Genomic DNA, 13,599 nt, shown 5'->3' with positions numbered 1-13,599 from the left:
CTTTGCTTCTGCAAGAAAATCTGCCAAGGCTTGTCCCTTGATGGCTTTCCGAGGTAGGTATTCGATTGAGTGTTCTCCCAACTCTATGGCCCATTTGGCGATTCTGCCTGATGCTTCTGGCTTGGTCAAAACTTGCCGAAGTGGAAGATCGGTTAAGACGCATACCTTGTGAGCATAGAAATATGGCCGCAGTCTCCTTGCTGCATTTACTAATGCCAGAGCAATTTTTTCCAGAGGTTGATACCTTGTTTCTGGACCTCTTAATGCTCGGCTTGTAAAGTAGATGGGAAGCTGCTTTAGGCCTTCTTCTCGTACAAGCACCGCGCTAATGGTCTGATCCGATGCCGCTAAGTATAAGAATATCACTTCAGCATCTGTTGGAGCAGAGAGAATAGGAAGCTCGGCTAAATAACTTTTGAGCTCGTCAAAAGCCTTTTTCTGCTCGACTCCCCACTCAAACTTTGGTGCCTTCTTTAACACTTTGAAGAATGGCATTTGCTTTTCGGCTGCTTGGGAAAGGAATCTATTCAGTGCGGCTAGACATCCAGTTAGCCTTTGCACATCATGTATGGACTTCGGCATTGCCATGTTCTGAACAACTTGAACTTTTAGCGGATTTGCCTTGAGTCCTTCCTTTGAAACCCAACAACCTAGAAACTTTCCCGAATCTACCAAAAAGGTACATTTTTGGGGATTGAGTTTGAGGTTGGCTTTTCGGAGCACGTCGAGAGTGGACTTGAGATTGTCTTCGTACTCCGAAGTGCTTCTGCTTTTAACGACTATGTCGTCAACATACACTTCAACCTCCTTTCCGATCAAATGCCGAAAAAGCTTATCTACCATCCTTTGATATGTGGCTCCGGCATTCTTTAAACCGAACGGCATCTTTTTATAAGCAAAGATGCCGAAGTCAGTAATGAAAGCCGTTTTTGGAGCATCATTCTCATCCATTAAGACTTGGTGGTAGCCTTTGTATAAATCAAGAAAACAGAAAATTTCGAAGCCGATCAAAGCTTCTACTTTTTTGTCTATGTTCGGAAGGGGATAGCAATCTTTAGGACAGTGCTTGTTTAGATCGGTAAAATCTATGCACATCCGCCATCCTCCTTCTTTTTTCTTGATCATCACAGGATTGGCCACCCAAGAGGGATATTTCACCTCGAATAATACATCCGCTTTCAGTAATTGGCGGACTTCGTCATGGATGACTTGATTTCTTTCTGCCGCAAAGAGTCTTTGCTTCTGTTTTATAGGCCGGACTGATGGATCAATATTTAACCGATGAGTGATTACCTCAGAGGGCACTCCGGTCATGTCCAACGGAGACCATGCAAAGACATCTTTGTACTCCTTGAGGAGCTGGATGGTCTTTTCCCGGAGTAGAGGCGTTCCCGCGAAACCGATCTTGACCGTTCTGGATGGATCATCTTCGTATAACTGAACGGTCATTGAGTTTGGCTCTGGTGTGACTTCGGTCATTTCGCTTGCCTCTGACTCCGGCTGTTGTGATTGCTATGCTTGATGATGCCGATCTGATTGCTCGGCACTTTTAAGCGCAATCTGCAGACACTCTTTTGCTCTCTTTTGATCACCTCGGATGACCGCTACCCCCCCTTTAGTGGGGAGCTTGATGGTGAGATGATAAGTAGAGCAAACGGCCCGCACTGCGTTGAGCCAGTCTCTTCCCAGGATGATGTTGTACGGAGACCGAGCTTTTACCACAAAGAACTCGATCATCGTACTGGAGCTTGTAGGCGCTTTTCCCACCGTGATCGGAAGGCTGATAATACCTTCAGGGCGGGTGTCCTCCTGGGCGAAACTTTTCAGAGGAAGTGGTGTCGGACTAAGCCGAGCTGGATCCACTTCTAGTTTATCGAAACATTCTTTAAAAAGAATGCTGACTGACGCTCCTGTATCCACAAACACTCTGTGGATCAGTTTGTTTGCCACTCCGGCTTGGATGACAATAGCGTCTTGATGAGGAGAGATGGCCGGGACGGGATCTGCATCTGAAAATGTAATCACTTCGTCCTGCTTCAGCCTTTTATGCGTTGGCTCCTCTCGATTGAAGCCTCTGCGCTCTGACTTCAGGGACGATCTAGTCTTCCCGGCAGGGAGAGCATCAATAGTCAGGATTACTCCATCATATTGCTGCTCGTCATCGTCTTCGGGATCCTGTTGCCTTTTCAGATCCTGAGGAGCGCAGTTCGCACCTCTCTGCTTTTTGTTCTTTTTCGGCTGCTTGCTTTGGTATTTTTTTAATGTCCCTGCTTTCACAAGAGCATCAATACCTGCAGCCAAATGTCGGCACTCCTCGGTATCGTGACCGTGGTCTTGATGGAAGGAGCAATATTGATCCTGAGGTCGACGCGCGGCTGATTTCGTCATCCGCTTTGGTTTTTCGAACATATCGGAATGCAGTTCGAAAATTTCCGCTCTTGACTTGTTCAATGGTACGAACTGAGCGGGCGGCTTCTCAGAATTGAGACGTGGCCCCAATCGGTCTTGCACCGGAGTCCTTTGAATCCTTTCAAAAGGAGTTCGGCGAGGATGTCCCTGATTGCCAAAAGGAGTTCGGCGAGTTTGTCCCTGATCGCTGTGATCGGGCTTCCTCCTGTCTCCTCGGGATGAGCTGTCTAAAGACCGTTTGCGACGGTCTGCCTCATCGGCACGGGAGAACTGGTCCGCAATGTCCCACATCTGTTGAGCTGTTTGCGGACTGCATTCCACGAGCTTTCTGTAGAGAGCTCCGGGCAGGATTCCATTTGGAATGCCGAAATGACAAGTAGATCATTGAGATCATCTACTTGTAGGCATTCCTTGTGGAATCTCGTCATAAAGTCGCTGATCTTTTCGTCGCGACCTTGACGTATAGAAAGCAGCTGAGCCGAAGTGATTCGGGCTTCCGCTTTCTGAAAGAACCTCCTGTGGAAAGCATCCATTAGATCTCGGTAAGATCTAATGCTGCCTTGGGGGAGGCTATCGAACCACCTTCTTGCGTTCCCGATAAGCAGCTCGGGAAACAGCTTGCACATTTGGACCTCATTGAGACCCTGGTTCGCCATGTTATACTGATAGCGTCCCAAGAAATCATGAGGATCCACTAACCCGTCATAAGTCATCGACGGAGTTCGGTAGTTCTGTGGCAAGGGAGTTCGGGTGATATCGTCCGAGAACGGAGTCTTCAATGCTCCGTACATGGCGAACCCGACATCTCTTCGGTATGGAGGAGATGGAGATCTCCTGTGATTCCGGTACCGAAGAGGAACAGGAACATGTCGGGGTTGAGGATTCTTCTTCCTGGAAGACACGGCACTACTGCGGTAGTGACTTTCATGTCTGGATGAGGAAGGAGAATCCACCGTTTTCGTCTTCGGCTCTTGGCTCTTTTGCAGGAAGGCTAAGAACTCATCCTGCTTCTCAGCCAAGAACAGCTTGACAGCCTCATTCAAATCAGGCTGCTGGGAAGACTCGGTGTGTGGACCTTTTGAGCGGCTTGTTCCTTCATCGTGAAAACTGGAAGTAGATGTCTCCCGAGGCTGTTTTCCGGACCTGCGGGCTGGACTAGCTTCCTCATGGTTTTCACGAACGGTATTACGGGTAGTATGTGATCTGGTATGCATTTTTTTGGGGTGGAAAAAGGGTCAAAAATTCGCTTTATCACAAATTTGGTTCTCTGCTTCCCACAGACGGCGCCAGTGATGGTTTGGCGAATTTTTGATGGTGATGAATGCAGGAAAATACAGATCACGACACAGAGATTTACGTGGTTCGATTTACTGAGGTAAATCTACGTCTACGGGAGGCAAAAGGGGGCAGAGTTGTATTGCTTGATCTGTTTTTTACAGCTTACAATACAGACTTGCTATTTGATCTTTGATCTCTAGAGAACTTAACCCTTCTTTATCTGATCTGAGTTCTATTTATACATTGAACTAAGATCGTGGCTTGCATCACCACTAATGATGGTTGTGAATGTCGTGGAGGTCATGGAGATCCTGCATGGGTCCACTATCCTGCATGAGATGACTATCTTCCAGTTCGGTCGAATACTGAGACCGAACTGCTGAACTATTGCCGAGCAGCTTTTGCCGATCTGAGAGTAGAGCTTGATTGGTCGGCTTTTACCGAGCTGTAGGCTGGGCCGAACTCTTTGGTAATGCCGAACTGATACTCTTCCTTGGTCTTTGGGCTGATGGGCCGTCACTGCTATTGGGCTTGTTTAGTACGTACCCCATCATTGATCAAGATTTTTTCCACCATGATCATGTGAGATAGGTTGACGATGAGAGACGAATATAAAGTAACATGAGTACTTTGTAAAATAATTATATGTAATTTAAAATTATGTATTTTAAGTTTTTTAGTAAATGGTCGAAAGTAAAACATGTGACTTTTTTTTAACAAAAAAGGTGAGGTAGCATAATTTTAATGGACAACTTGAATAAAAATTGGTGCATAGTACTATTGAACTTATTTAATTTATGCAACTTTACCGCCAGAATTTTATGTATTCAAAATAGGGGCAGTGTCTGTGTGTGTATGCTGCAAGGAACATAGCGAAGCTGAAATCGAGAAACGATGGAACACGAAGACGAAACTATCTACAATTCCGGCGACTCTGCAAGATCTGAACCCGATTACCACGTCTCCCCCGAATCAAATGGCTCCGACTGTGATACCGAAGATGAAGAAATTCAGGCTCCCCGTTTGGCTCCGCCGCTTAACCTCCGACGGAAGTCGCAAAACGTAGCGGCCCTCGTGAGGTTTGTAGCCTGTTAGCTTAATTTCATGATAATTAGCTACTGCTCTGAGATTACATCGGCAGTAAGTTGTGCTGGCTGTTAGTGTGTAGAGGTGATTGAATATTTGGATTGTGTGGAGCTAGGGTTTTTGATCGGTTCTATCACATTGCATTTCAAATTTATGCTCTTTGGTTGCGTCGGTAGTATTTCATTTAGGGGTTTAATTCCTAACTAGAAATGCAGTAATTTGCAATTGAGAGGAGATGCTTTTTATTGAAATCAGTTACCACATTACATGGTTTTGTCTCTGATATCCTTTAAACCAGGGGAAACCTGGAAGTGAATCGGCAGTCGCTATTTCCTCGAGTTTATTCTGTGGTGGGTTCAGAGGCCACCATAAGAAAGCCCTTTAAGCCTCCTTCCTCCTTTGGATACTCTGAGAACAAAGAGCAGCTGGCACGCCGGCTTTCTGCTCGCAAGCGGTTTGTGCCATGGGGGTCCACGAGGCCTGTTCTAGTCCACATCACGAACAGTTTTAGTACTCCCATGACTGTTGAGAACGATCCCGAGGAAAGTGAATCACTTCCCCCAGAAATTGAACCCTTGATGTTGTGGCAGCCAGAAGAGGCCAAGGACCAAAGTGATGAATCTTTTATAATTGTAGATCCCCTGCTTGTGAAGTTTCTCAGACCCCATCAAAGGTACATCTCAGCTGGTTTTCTGGTTTTCAACATGTGAGAGTAAGATTTGTAAGTTCGTGAAACTAAAACACACAAAATGTTTCCACCACTAAGATTTGTTAGATATGTCATATGTTGTGACTAGCATCTAAGTATCATTTTGCATTTATAATGAGGATAAGCATGTAGCTTCATGATACTTATTAGTTAATTCAATACTTATTATTGGTTAGCGATTCATGTTAAAATTCATTATCAAACAATAAGTTGCGAAACCCAATATGGATAAATACCCTTTTCATTTTATATACCGCTCAAGTGAAGGCTCATTTGATTTTCATTTGCAGAGAAGGTGTGCAGTTCATGTTTGATTGTGTTTCGGGTATGCTCAGTGCTGAAAACATCAATGGATGCATTTTGGCTGATGATATGGGGTAAAAGTTCAGTAACCACTGATACTCTTATTTCTCTGTTTACCAGAACAAAAAAATTCTAATTTATATCTTTTCTCATTGATGTTTTAAATTTGGGGTTTTTATCTCCAGGTTGGGAAAAACCTTGCAGTCGATCACACTTCTGTATACCCTTCTTCGTCAAGGATTTGATGGGAAACCAATGGTTAAAAAAGCAATAATTGTGACTCCTACTAGTCTTGTGAGCAACTGGGAGGATGAAATCAAGAAATGGGTCGGGGAAAGAGTTAAGCTTGTTGCTCTTTGTGAGAGTACCCGGGAGGATGTTATCTCTGGAATTGATAGTTTTACTAGGTCCCCAAGTCCTTTACAGGTGCTTTTCTGGTGTTTTTAGTTTATCACCAAATGTTTGAAGTATTCACTCAAATCACGTTTTGACAGGTATTGATTATTTCTTATGAGACATTTCGAATGCATTCTTCAAAATTCAATCAAAATGGATCCTGTGACCTACTCATATGCGATGAGGCTCACAGGCTAAAGAATGACCAAACATTGACCAATCGAGTAAGATGCATTACCTTCTCTCCTTTCACCTTATTTTTCCTGAATGATAACATTCTGAATTCATGATTACTTTCATAACCACATGGAACAGGCACTAGCTTCTCTATCGTGCAAACGCCGCATTTTGCTCTCCGGCACTCCGATGCAAGTAAGGATTTCCTAAGCATCCTTGCAATCTCGTAGTGTGTTCCCTTTGTTTTCTTATCCATTTTATCTCAACATAGAATGATCTGGAGGAGTTCTATGCCATGGTTAATTTCACAAATCCAGGAGTCCTGGGTGACGCTTCATATTTTCGGCGATATTATGAGGTACTCTAACTAACTCTGGACCAAGTTAGGCATCTTTATGTTTATTGAGCCTAAGAAAGATTTGAAATTTGTTGGCATCTGATTGTTCCCGGGCTTTAGAAAACACTTGTTTATCTTAATGCTATTTATGCTCCATACTTTGGTAGATGCCAATTGTTTGTAGTCGAGAGCCAACAGCTACTGAAGAAGAAAAGAGACTTGGCTCAGAGCGCTCTACAGAACTAAGTGCAAAAGTAAACCAGGTATCTATAATCTTCAATATTCCCTGCACCTGGAACTTGTGTAGCTTGACTTGTTACTTTAGAATCTTAGATCTACAATTAAATCTCATAAGAATACAAATTTGCTCCTCTTTTACAACTTTTTTTGTTGGGTAGAATTCATGGTTTAGTAAACAGAATACATTAAGATATTTCTGACAGTGTCTTTGTTTGTGTTTCAGTTTATATTGCGAAGGACAAATGCATTACTATCTAACCACCTACCACCCAAGGTACTATTACTTTATGTTTGTGTTTTATGCAGAATAACTCATGCAACAATTTGAACAAAGGCCATAAGATCCTTATGACTATGTGGGAAATTTTAATCATCGCACATCATTGTTTGAGTTTTGGTTATCATAGATCCATTAATTGGTATGTGAAAGCTCCCAAACTATATTTGAGAGATAAATGTTCCGATCAAAAGTTATTCATGCTGTCCACTAGCTTATTTCCTTTTGATATCTAAATCACTTGATTCAGATGTGCTGATAAGCCCTTGTTAACTAGAGTAGTCCCTGTGTTTCCACAGATAGTTGAAGTAGTGTGCTGCAAAATGTCGCCACTCCAATCTCAGCTCTACAGCCATTTTATCCAATCAAAAAATGTAATTATCCTTTCTTTGTATAATATGTGCAGTCAACATAAGCGTATTCTTCTTTAATGCATGAGATATAGTAGAAGAGCATCTAAAATCCACAAGCTTTAAACTCAGGTCAAAAGAGCAATTTCAGAGGAAGCAAAGCAAGCAAAGATCTTAGCATATATAACTGCTCTTAAGAAGCTCTGCAATCACCCAAAGGTAGCTTGTTTTCAGGACTAATGAATCTTGGATTTATTGTAAACTTTAGATTTAATTGTATCATTGTTCTCAAAAAGTAACTATTATCAATGTGTAGGTATCAGGTTTTCACTAAAAACCAGTGATACCAAGACCTTTTACTGCAATTAGTGACTAGTAATTGTTTCCTATCACTTACATAGAACCAATATACTTGTTTACCGAGATTCTTGTTTCTTCTGACAGATACGTCTCTTCACATTCCATGTGACCATATAATGTCATTTTTCCCTGAAAACTTTTCCAGGATTTATGAGTGCATCAATCTCAACCCCATCATATGTTGGACATAAATTTTGTCTTGAAGTTCCGTTTTTTGTTATTTTATCATATGTAGTTGATATAGTAGTTCTAACCTGAGAAAATTCTTATTTGAAGTTAATATATGATACAATTAAGGGTGGTAGCCCGGGAACATCAGGATTTGATGATTGTTTGCGTTTCTTCCCACCATCAATGTTTTCTGGAAGGTAAATTCTGTCTGATTATTTTGTTTTTTTTTGATGAACTTGATTTAACCTGGTCCCAATTTAAGTGATTTTTTAATTTTCTCTCAGATCTGGATCCTGGACTGGTGGAGATGGGGCATGGGTTGAGCTATCCGGAAAAATGCATGTATTATCCCGGTTACTGGCTCAGCTTCGTCAAAAAACAGATGATAGGATTGTTCTAGTTTCAAATTACACTCAGGTGCCAAGTTTTAGCCTTAAGTGATCAAATACTATGATGGATAATGGGATGTGTCTTCTTATTTTACTGATGTTCTAACTAGAGGATTTTCAATTGCGTACCACTTTCTGGATTAAAATGCCTTCTGGGATGAGCAAATGGATACTGCAATTAAAATGAAGATGTTGAAAAGATTATTTCAGTCTGGTTTTGATTACTCATTTCTACAAAGGACCATACTCATTCTTGAAATTATTCTGTAATTGGTGGACAAAGAAAACACATAAAGAAGCTAGATCCTATTTTCAGTTTTGTGCCAAACTTTTATCAGTCTTCCTTAAGCATTCCACATTTAAAGCAATTAAGACCAAAGAAACACTTGATCAACTGTTTGACATGATATTTGTTAGCAAAAGTTGGACATGGTTATAACTTTATACAATGGAACTGCTTACTCTCTCATCTAGAATAGTACTCCCTCTGTCCCAGCTAAGATGACACATTTTTTTTCGCAATTGTTTTGAAAAAATGATGATAAATAGTTAAAATAGAGAAAAATTAAAGTAAGTTAGAGAATATCGTAGAAGACACTATCTTCTATATTATTATCTTTTTTACTTTATTTTCTCTCTACTTTAACTATTTATTATCATTTTTCCAAAACACGTGAATAAAAGGAACGTGTCATCTTAGCTGGGACGGAGGGAGTAGTATAAAAGTATCTAGTGGCTTGCCGAATCAGTTCCATACATTAATGATTAACTTAATTTTCCAAAGGGCTAGCATGTGATAAACTTATGGACTTTTAATTTCTTATACTTTCTAGATGTGCTTGATTTCGTAAGTATTTCGCTCCACATAAGCTTCACCTGTCTATACTTTAAGTTGTTGCACATCGAATTCCTTTTTGCTCTCTTGAATCCTTTTAAAATTCTCCATACCCTTGACCTAAAAGATATTTGGACTTATGGCCTATGATCAACTTAACATGATCCTGTTGCTAGACAGACTTAAGTTCAGTATAGAAGCAGTTTTGAAGATTGCTGTCATTTATGTTGCATGAATACTTCTACTTTATATTTATATATGTTTGTGTTTTTTTTTGTCTCATTGAAGTGTAGCCATTTAGATTCTATTATACTTTTTCAGACATTGGAACTTTTTGCTCAATTATGTCGTGAAAGAAGATACCCATTCCTACGACTTGACGGGAGTACATCAATCAGCAAAAGACAGAAGTTGGTTAATCATTTTAATGATCCTTCAAAGGTACATGGTTTTTTTTCCTTTGAGATATGTCCTCATGTTTTGGATAGCCTCGTGGATCCAAAGACATAATGATTAAGGCACTATTTTGTTTCTGACTTGTTTAGAGATTCATTAGCTCTCTAATGGCTGTAGTCTTGTTTTTATTTGGTGGATCTATCTCTGTACCATCGTTCTTTTATTCAAAATGAGTTTTCTTCTTTTCAGTAAACTTAAAATCTTTGTCTTTATGTTTCTGGTTTCATCAGGCTGTATTAACGTATCTTTTCAGGATGAGTTTGCATTTCTCTTGAGTAGCAAAGCTGGTGGGTGTGGCCTCAATTTAATTGGTGGAAATCGACTGGTTCTCTTTGATCCTGATTGGAATCCTGCCAATGATAAACAAGTAATTTGTCCTTTTGTATGAAAGTTCATTATTTATTGGCTTCAAGGGTGTATCAATAAAATTTTGAATGTTCAACAAGACATCTTGAGCTCTGATTCTTGCAGGCTGCTGCAAGGGTCTGGAGGGATGGCCAGAAGAAGAGAGTCTACATCTATAGGTTTTTGAGTACTGGCACCATTGAAGAAAAGGTTCTGTGCAGTAAATTATTGTTGCATTCATTTGCCTATATGTGCATCTCGCAAATCAATAGCATAACACTGTATATATCTGCAGGTTTACCAGCGTCAGATGTCAAAAGAAGGTCTTCAAAAAGTTATTCAACAGGAGCACGTAGATTCGGAGATGGTACTATACCCTATTTTTCTGTTTCCTTTCCTTTGTGTTTGTAATCTTGTGTGTACATTATGAACTCGTCTTCACAGGGAAATCTACTTTCAACGGAAGATCTACGCGACCTGTTCACGTTTCATGAGAACACAAGGTGTGTTACTGTTTTAACTTCTCTTCCAATCACAGAAGGTTCACAAAAATCCCATATTCTGATCTACTTCTGCTACAGGGTTCTTATCATGATCTTGAATTCCATAAAACAGTTTGAGGCGGGAATTACCCCCCCTCCTCTCTCTCTTCAAATATATAAATAAATAAGATAACATCAATAAAATGAATTGCATTATCCCACGCTGGATTTTTCTGCATTTGTGGATTTATATGCAGCATACTGATATTGAGGTTCAAATAATAAGCTTTATTGCAAACTGTATTATAAAAATCTTACCTTCTTGTTGAATCTCTAGCAATTTTGTGTTCAAGGGATCACATCTATAACATTGTTGTCAATGATGCAAATTCTTTTAGCCATAAAATTAAATTGGATGCTGATTTCTGAAAAGTGCCTTTATGGTCCTGCACTGCATTTTCTTGTGATTTCACAGGCAACTGCAACTGAAATAACATCAATAAATAAATTACATTGCTTATGTCTACCTTTTGTAGTTCGGAAGTTCATGAAAAGATGTGCTGCAACCGCTGTAGACAAGAAGAAATGATGGCTGATAGCAATCTCGCACCTGAGTGCACGAATGGGGGCTGCCAAATTGATGAAGAGGACATAGGGGGATTTGCAGGCATTGCCGGGTGCTCCGGAAGTTTGAAAATCCATGAAAAACAGGTAAGTTAGGTTCAAAATATTCTAGGGAGTAGACCACCTTCTTTCGCTCAAACTACGTTTTTTCAAGGTTGGGATTCCCAAGGAAGAGGATTTAGCTAGCTGGGGGCATCATCATTCTCCATCATCTGTACCTGATCTCATACTTCAGGCTTCCGCTGGAGATGAGGTGAGGATTTTTAGTGAAACAGTTTCTGGTTTTATTTGGTTAAAACAAAAATTACTTGTCATCATATTTTTAGCACGACAGGGTCGGAGAGTTAATAATATCTGAGACTGAGACTAGAAAATTACAAATATTTAGAAGTGTCTTTCTGTAGTTGATAAAGAAACTTAAATCAGATTGCCAAATTTATCTTCTTTGATTACCTACTTTTCTTCCAATCAAAAAACTTTCACGAATAAGCATGAAATGATATGTTCTGCTGACTAGTTTTTGTCATAAACACGAGTTGAGGTGGAACTCAAAATAAGATAGTTTCAACCTCTTTATATGTTTATTTTCTAAAATTTTGTATTGTTTGTGACGAAACTGTAGCTGTTAACAATTTCTTGTTAGCAGAAAGACCTATTGTAGTAGTCATTCAGATTTCTTTATATGCTTTCTTAGTTTATAAATGGTCTCCGCTTTATATGTTTTTATTATCTTGTTATGGCTCTCTAGAATTTTTATCATTTAAATTTATGCCTCTTTTCCGTGAGGCAGAGTTAATGTATTTTCTCAACTGCCAAAATTGCTCATCTGGCATTCACCTAAATCAATTTGATAGTTTCACAAAGTTATATAGCCTAAAAATTACGTTCACAAGTCAAGACTTTTATGGATATTGGACCAAGGTAATCCCAGGATGAAATTGTTATTAAAATTGAAGTAATCCCTGTATGATATTTGGACATTAACCTTTTCTTTTCTTTGCATCAGGTTTCATTTGTTTTTACAAATCAAATAGAGGGAAAACTTACCCCTATTGAATCAAAAGTGAGAGCAAAGATAGAGGTGGTAGAACGCAAAGGCTTCTCTGTTTTAAAAAGAGGCCTCTCCTCACAAGCAGTGTTGCCATGTAAGACCAAAGAAATGTCTCCAGCAATCCCTTTTAGTAAAGATGCAAGAAGCTCATTCAATTTGAATACTCTGCCTCAGCCACACACAAAACTAATGCGAACTTTAGAAGGTAAAACTAAAATCTCGCTGTCACGGAAAAGCTCAGCGAGTTTTCAAAACCCTTCAAATCGGTTATCTCCTGCTTGCACCAGTGATGATGATTTTGTGTAGGTTTAAGTCATTTTGCTAGCTCTTGTTTTTCTAGGCTTTTCCCCAATTTATCACAAAATAGTCACAGTAATCATATTTAGGCTGGGATACACACTATTTTCCCATTGGATACACAGAATTCTCATGAGCAACAGAATGTTGTCTTACAGAAGGAAACATGAATAAAGTAAATAAATTCTTTGTTCTTTGGATAAACTTTTGAAATTGTATAACTCCTTTCTAACTTTTCTTTTTGTTGACTGCTTAAGTTAACTGCTGAAGTCAACTACCTATATGACTTTTAGAGTTAGAATCTTGGGAGTATGTCAAACATATTCAGTTACTTGTGTAATTCTAAGCAGCCAGTTTACATAGAAGGCCCTCTGAAGTTTGAAATATATTAATGTTCCGGTTGCGATCTCTATCTTATGATCGGATTCTGCTCTTCGACTTATTACCTATAACTCCAAAGATCATAAGAAACTTGAAAATAAGTACAGCATGCTTGGCATGTTTCTGTGCCCTGCATGTTTCTATGATTTGAATCAATGCTATGAATACACATGCTCAAGTACCAATTTTTATCTGTTTGTTTAGTTTCTTCTCCATTAACCAGGTATGTTCATTGTGGCTGAATTATATAGTTATGCTGTTAAAATCCTTAGCACATAACAGGATTTGAATAATTTTCATCCCAAAACAAACCATTGTGAACTTTTACGTGCATATGGTGCTTTATAATTGATTTTTTTTTCTCTCAACTTTTGCTACTTAGGAGTACTGAGGTAGAAAATAAGTAAATAATATAATGTGACATCTGTATTATTTGAGTCTCCCATGATAGTGGGCGGTGAATCTTGCTGAATTTATACAACACTAGTTTAAGATTTTAGACAGCTATATCACATGTGGTAAGACTTGTCAACTACGTTTACTGCACAAATTATTGCTGAATCTATTAAGATTAGTGATGTGAAATGCAATTGATAAATATCTTATGTACCCCATTTCAATTAACATCTGACTAATCATTCATTCA

General features: G+C 39.5%; 1 protein-coding gene across 1 annotated transcript; it reads left to right on the top strand.

Annotated features, from left to right (window-relative positions):
* The first annotated feature begins 4,538 nt into the window (after positions 1-4,538).
* On the top strand, positions 4,539-12,776 carry LOC121756528 (protein CHROMATIN REMODELING 25-like). Its single transcript, XM_042152093.1, has 21 exons — positions 4,539-4,766; positions 5,072-5,446; positions 5,773-5,859; positions 5,971-6,211; positions 6,280-6,405; positions 6,497-6,553; positions 6,630-6,716; positions 6,863-6,958; positions 7,159-7,209; positions 7,512-7,586; positions 7,695-7,781; positions 8,199-8,290; positions 8,378-8,510; positions 9,639-9,758; positions 10,027-10,140; positions 10,245-10,328; positions 10,414-10,485; positions 10,563-10,621; positions 11,137-11,311; positions 11,379-11,477; positions 12,231-12,776. Exons 1-21 carry the CDS (start codon positions 4,582-4,584, stop codon positions 12,579-12,581), a joined length of 2,766 nt encoding a protein of 921 aa, XP_042008027.1. The 5' UTR covers positions 4,539-4,581; the 3' UTR covers positions 12,582-12,776.
* Positions 12,777-13,599: the final 823 nt, after the last annotated feature.

The sequence above is a fragment of the Salvia splendens genome, chromosome 11, assembly GCF_004379255.2.
Source record: "Salvia splendens isolate huo1 chromosome 11, SspV2, whole genome shotgun sequence".
NCBI lineage: Eukaryota > Viridiplantae > Streptophyta > Magnoliopsida > Lamiales > Lamiaceae > Salvia > Salvia splendens.
Note: the sequence above shows the minus strand (reverse complement) of the source record. Positions and strands in the feature narration are given on the sequence as shown.

Bases quoted from the DNA above. Each gene is read 5' to 3' on its own strand.
- LOC121756528 (XM_042152093.1), top strand. From the start codon at position 4,582: ATGGAACACGAAGACGAAACTATCTACAATTCCGGCGACTCTGCAAGA. The intron at 10,329-10,413 runs GTTCTGTGCAGT...ATATATCTGCAG, and splicing joins CTGGCACCATTGAAGAAAAG to GTTTACCAGCGTCAGATGTC. The intron at 11,478-12,230 runs GTGAGGATTTTT...TCTTTGCATCAG, and splicing joins AGGCTTCCGCTGGAGATGAG to GTTTCATTTGTTTTTACAAA.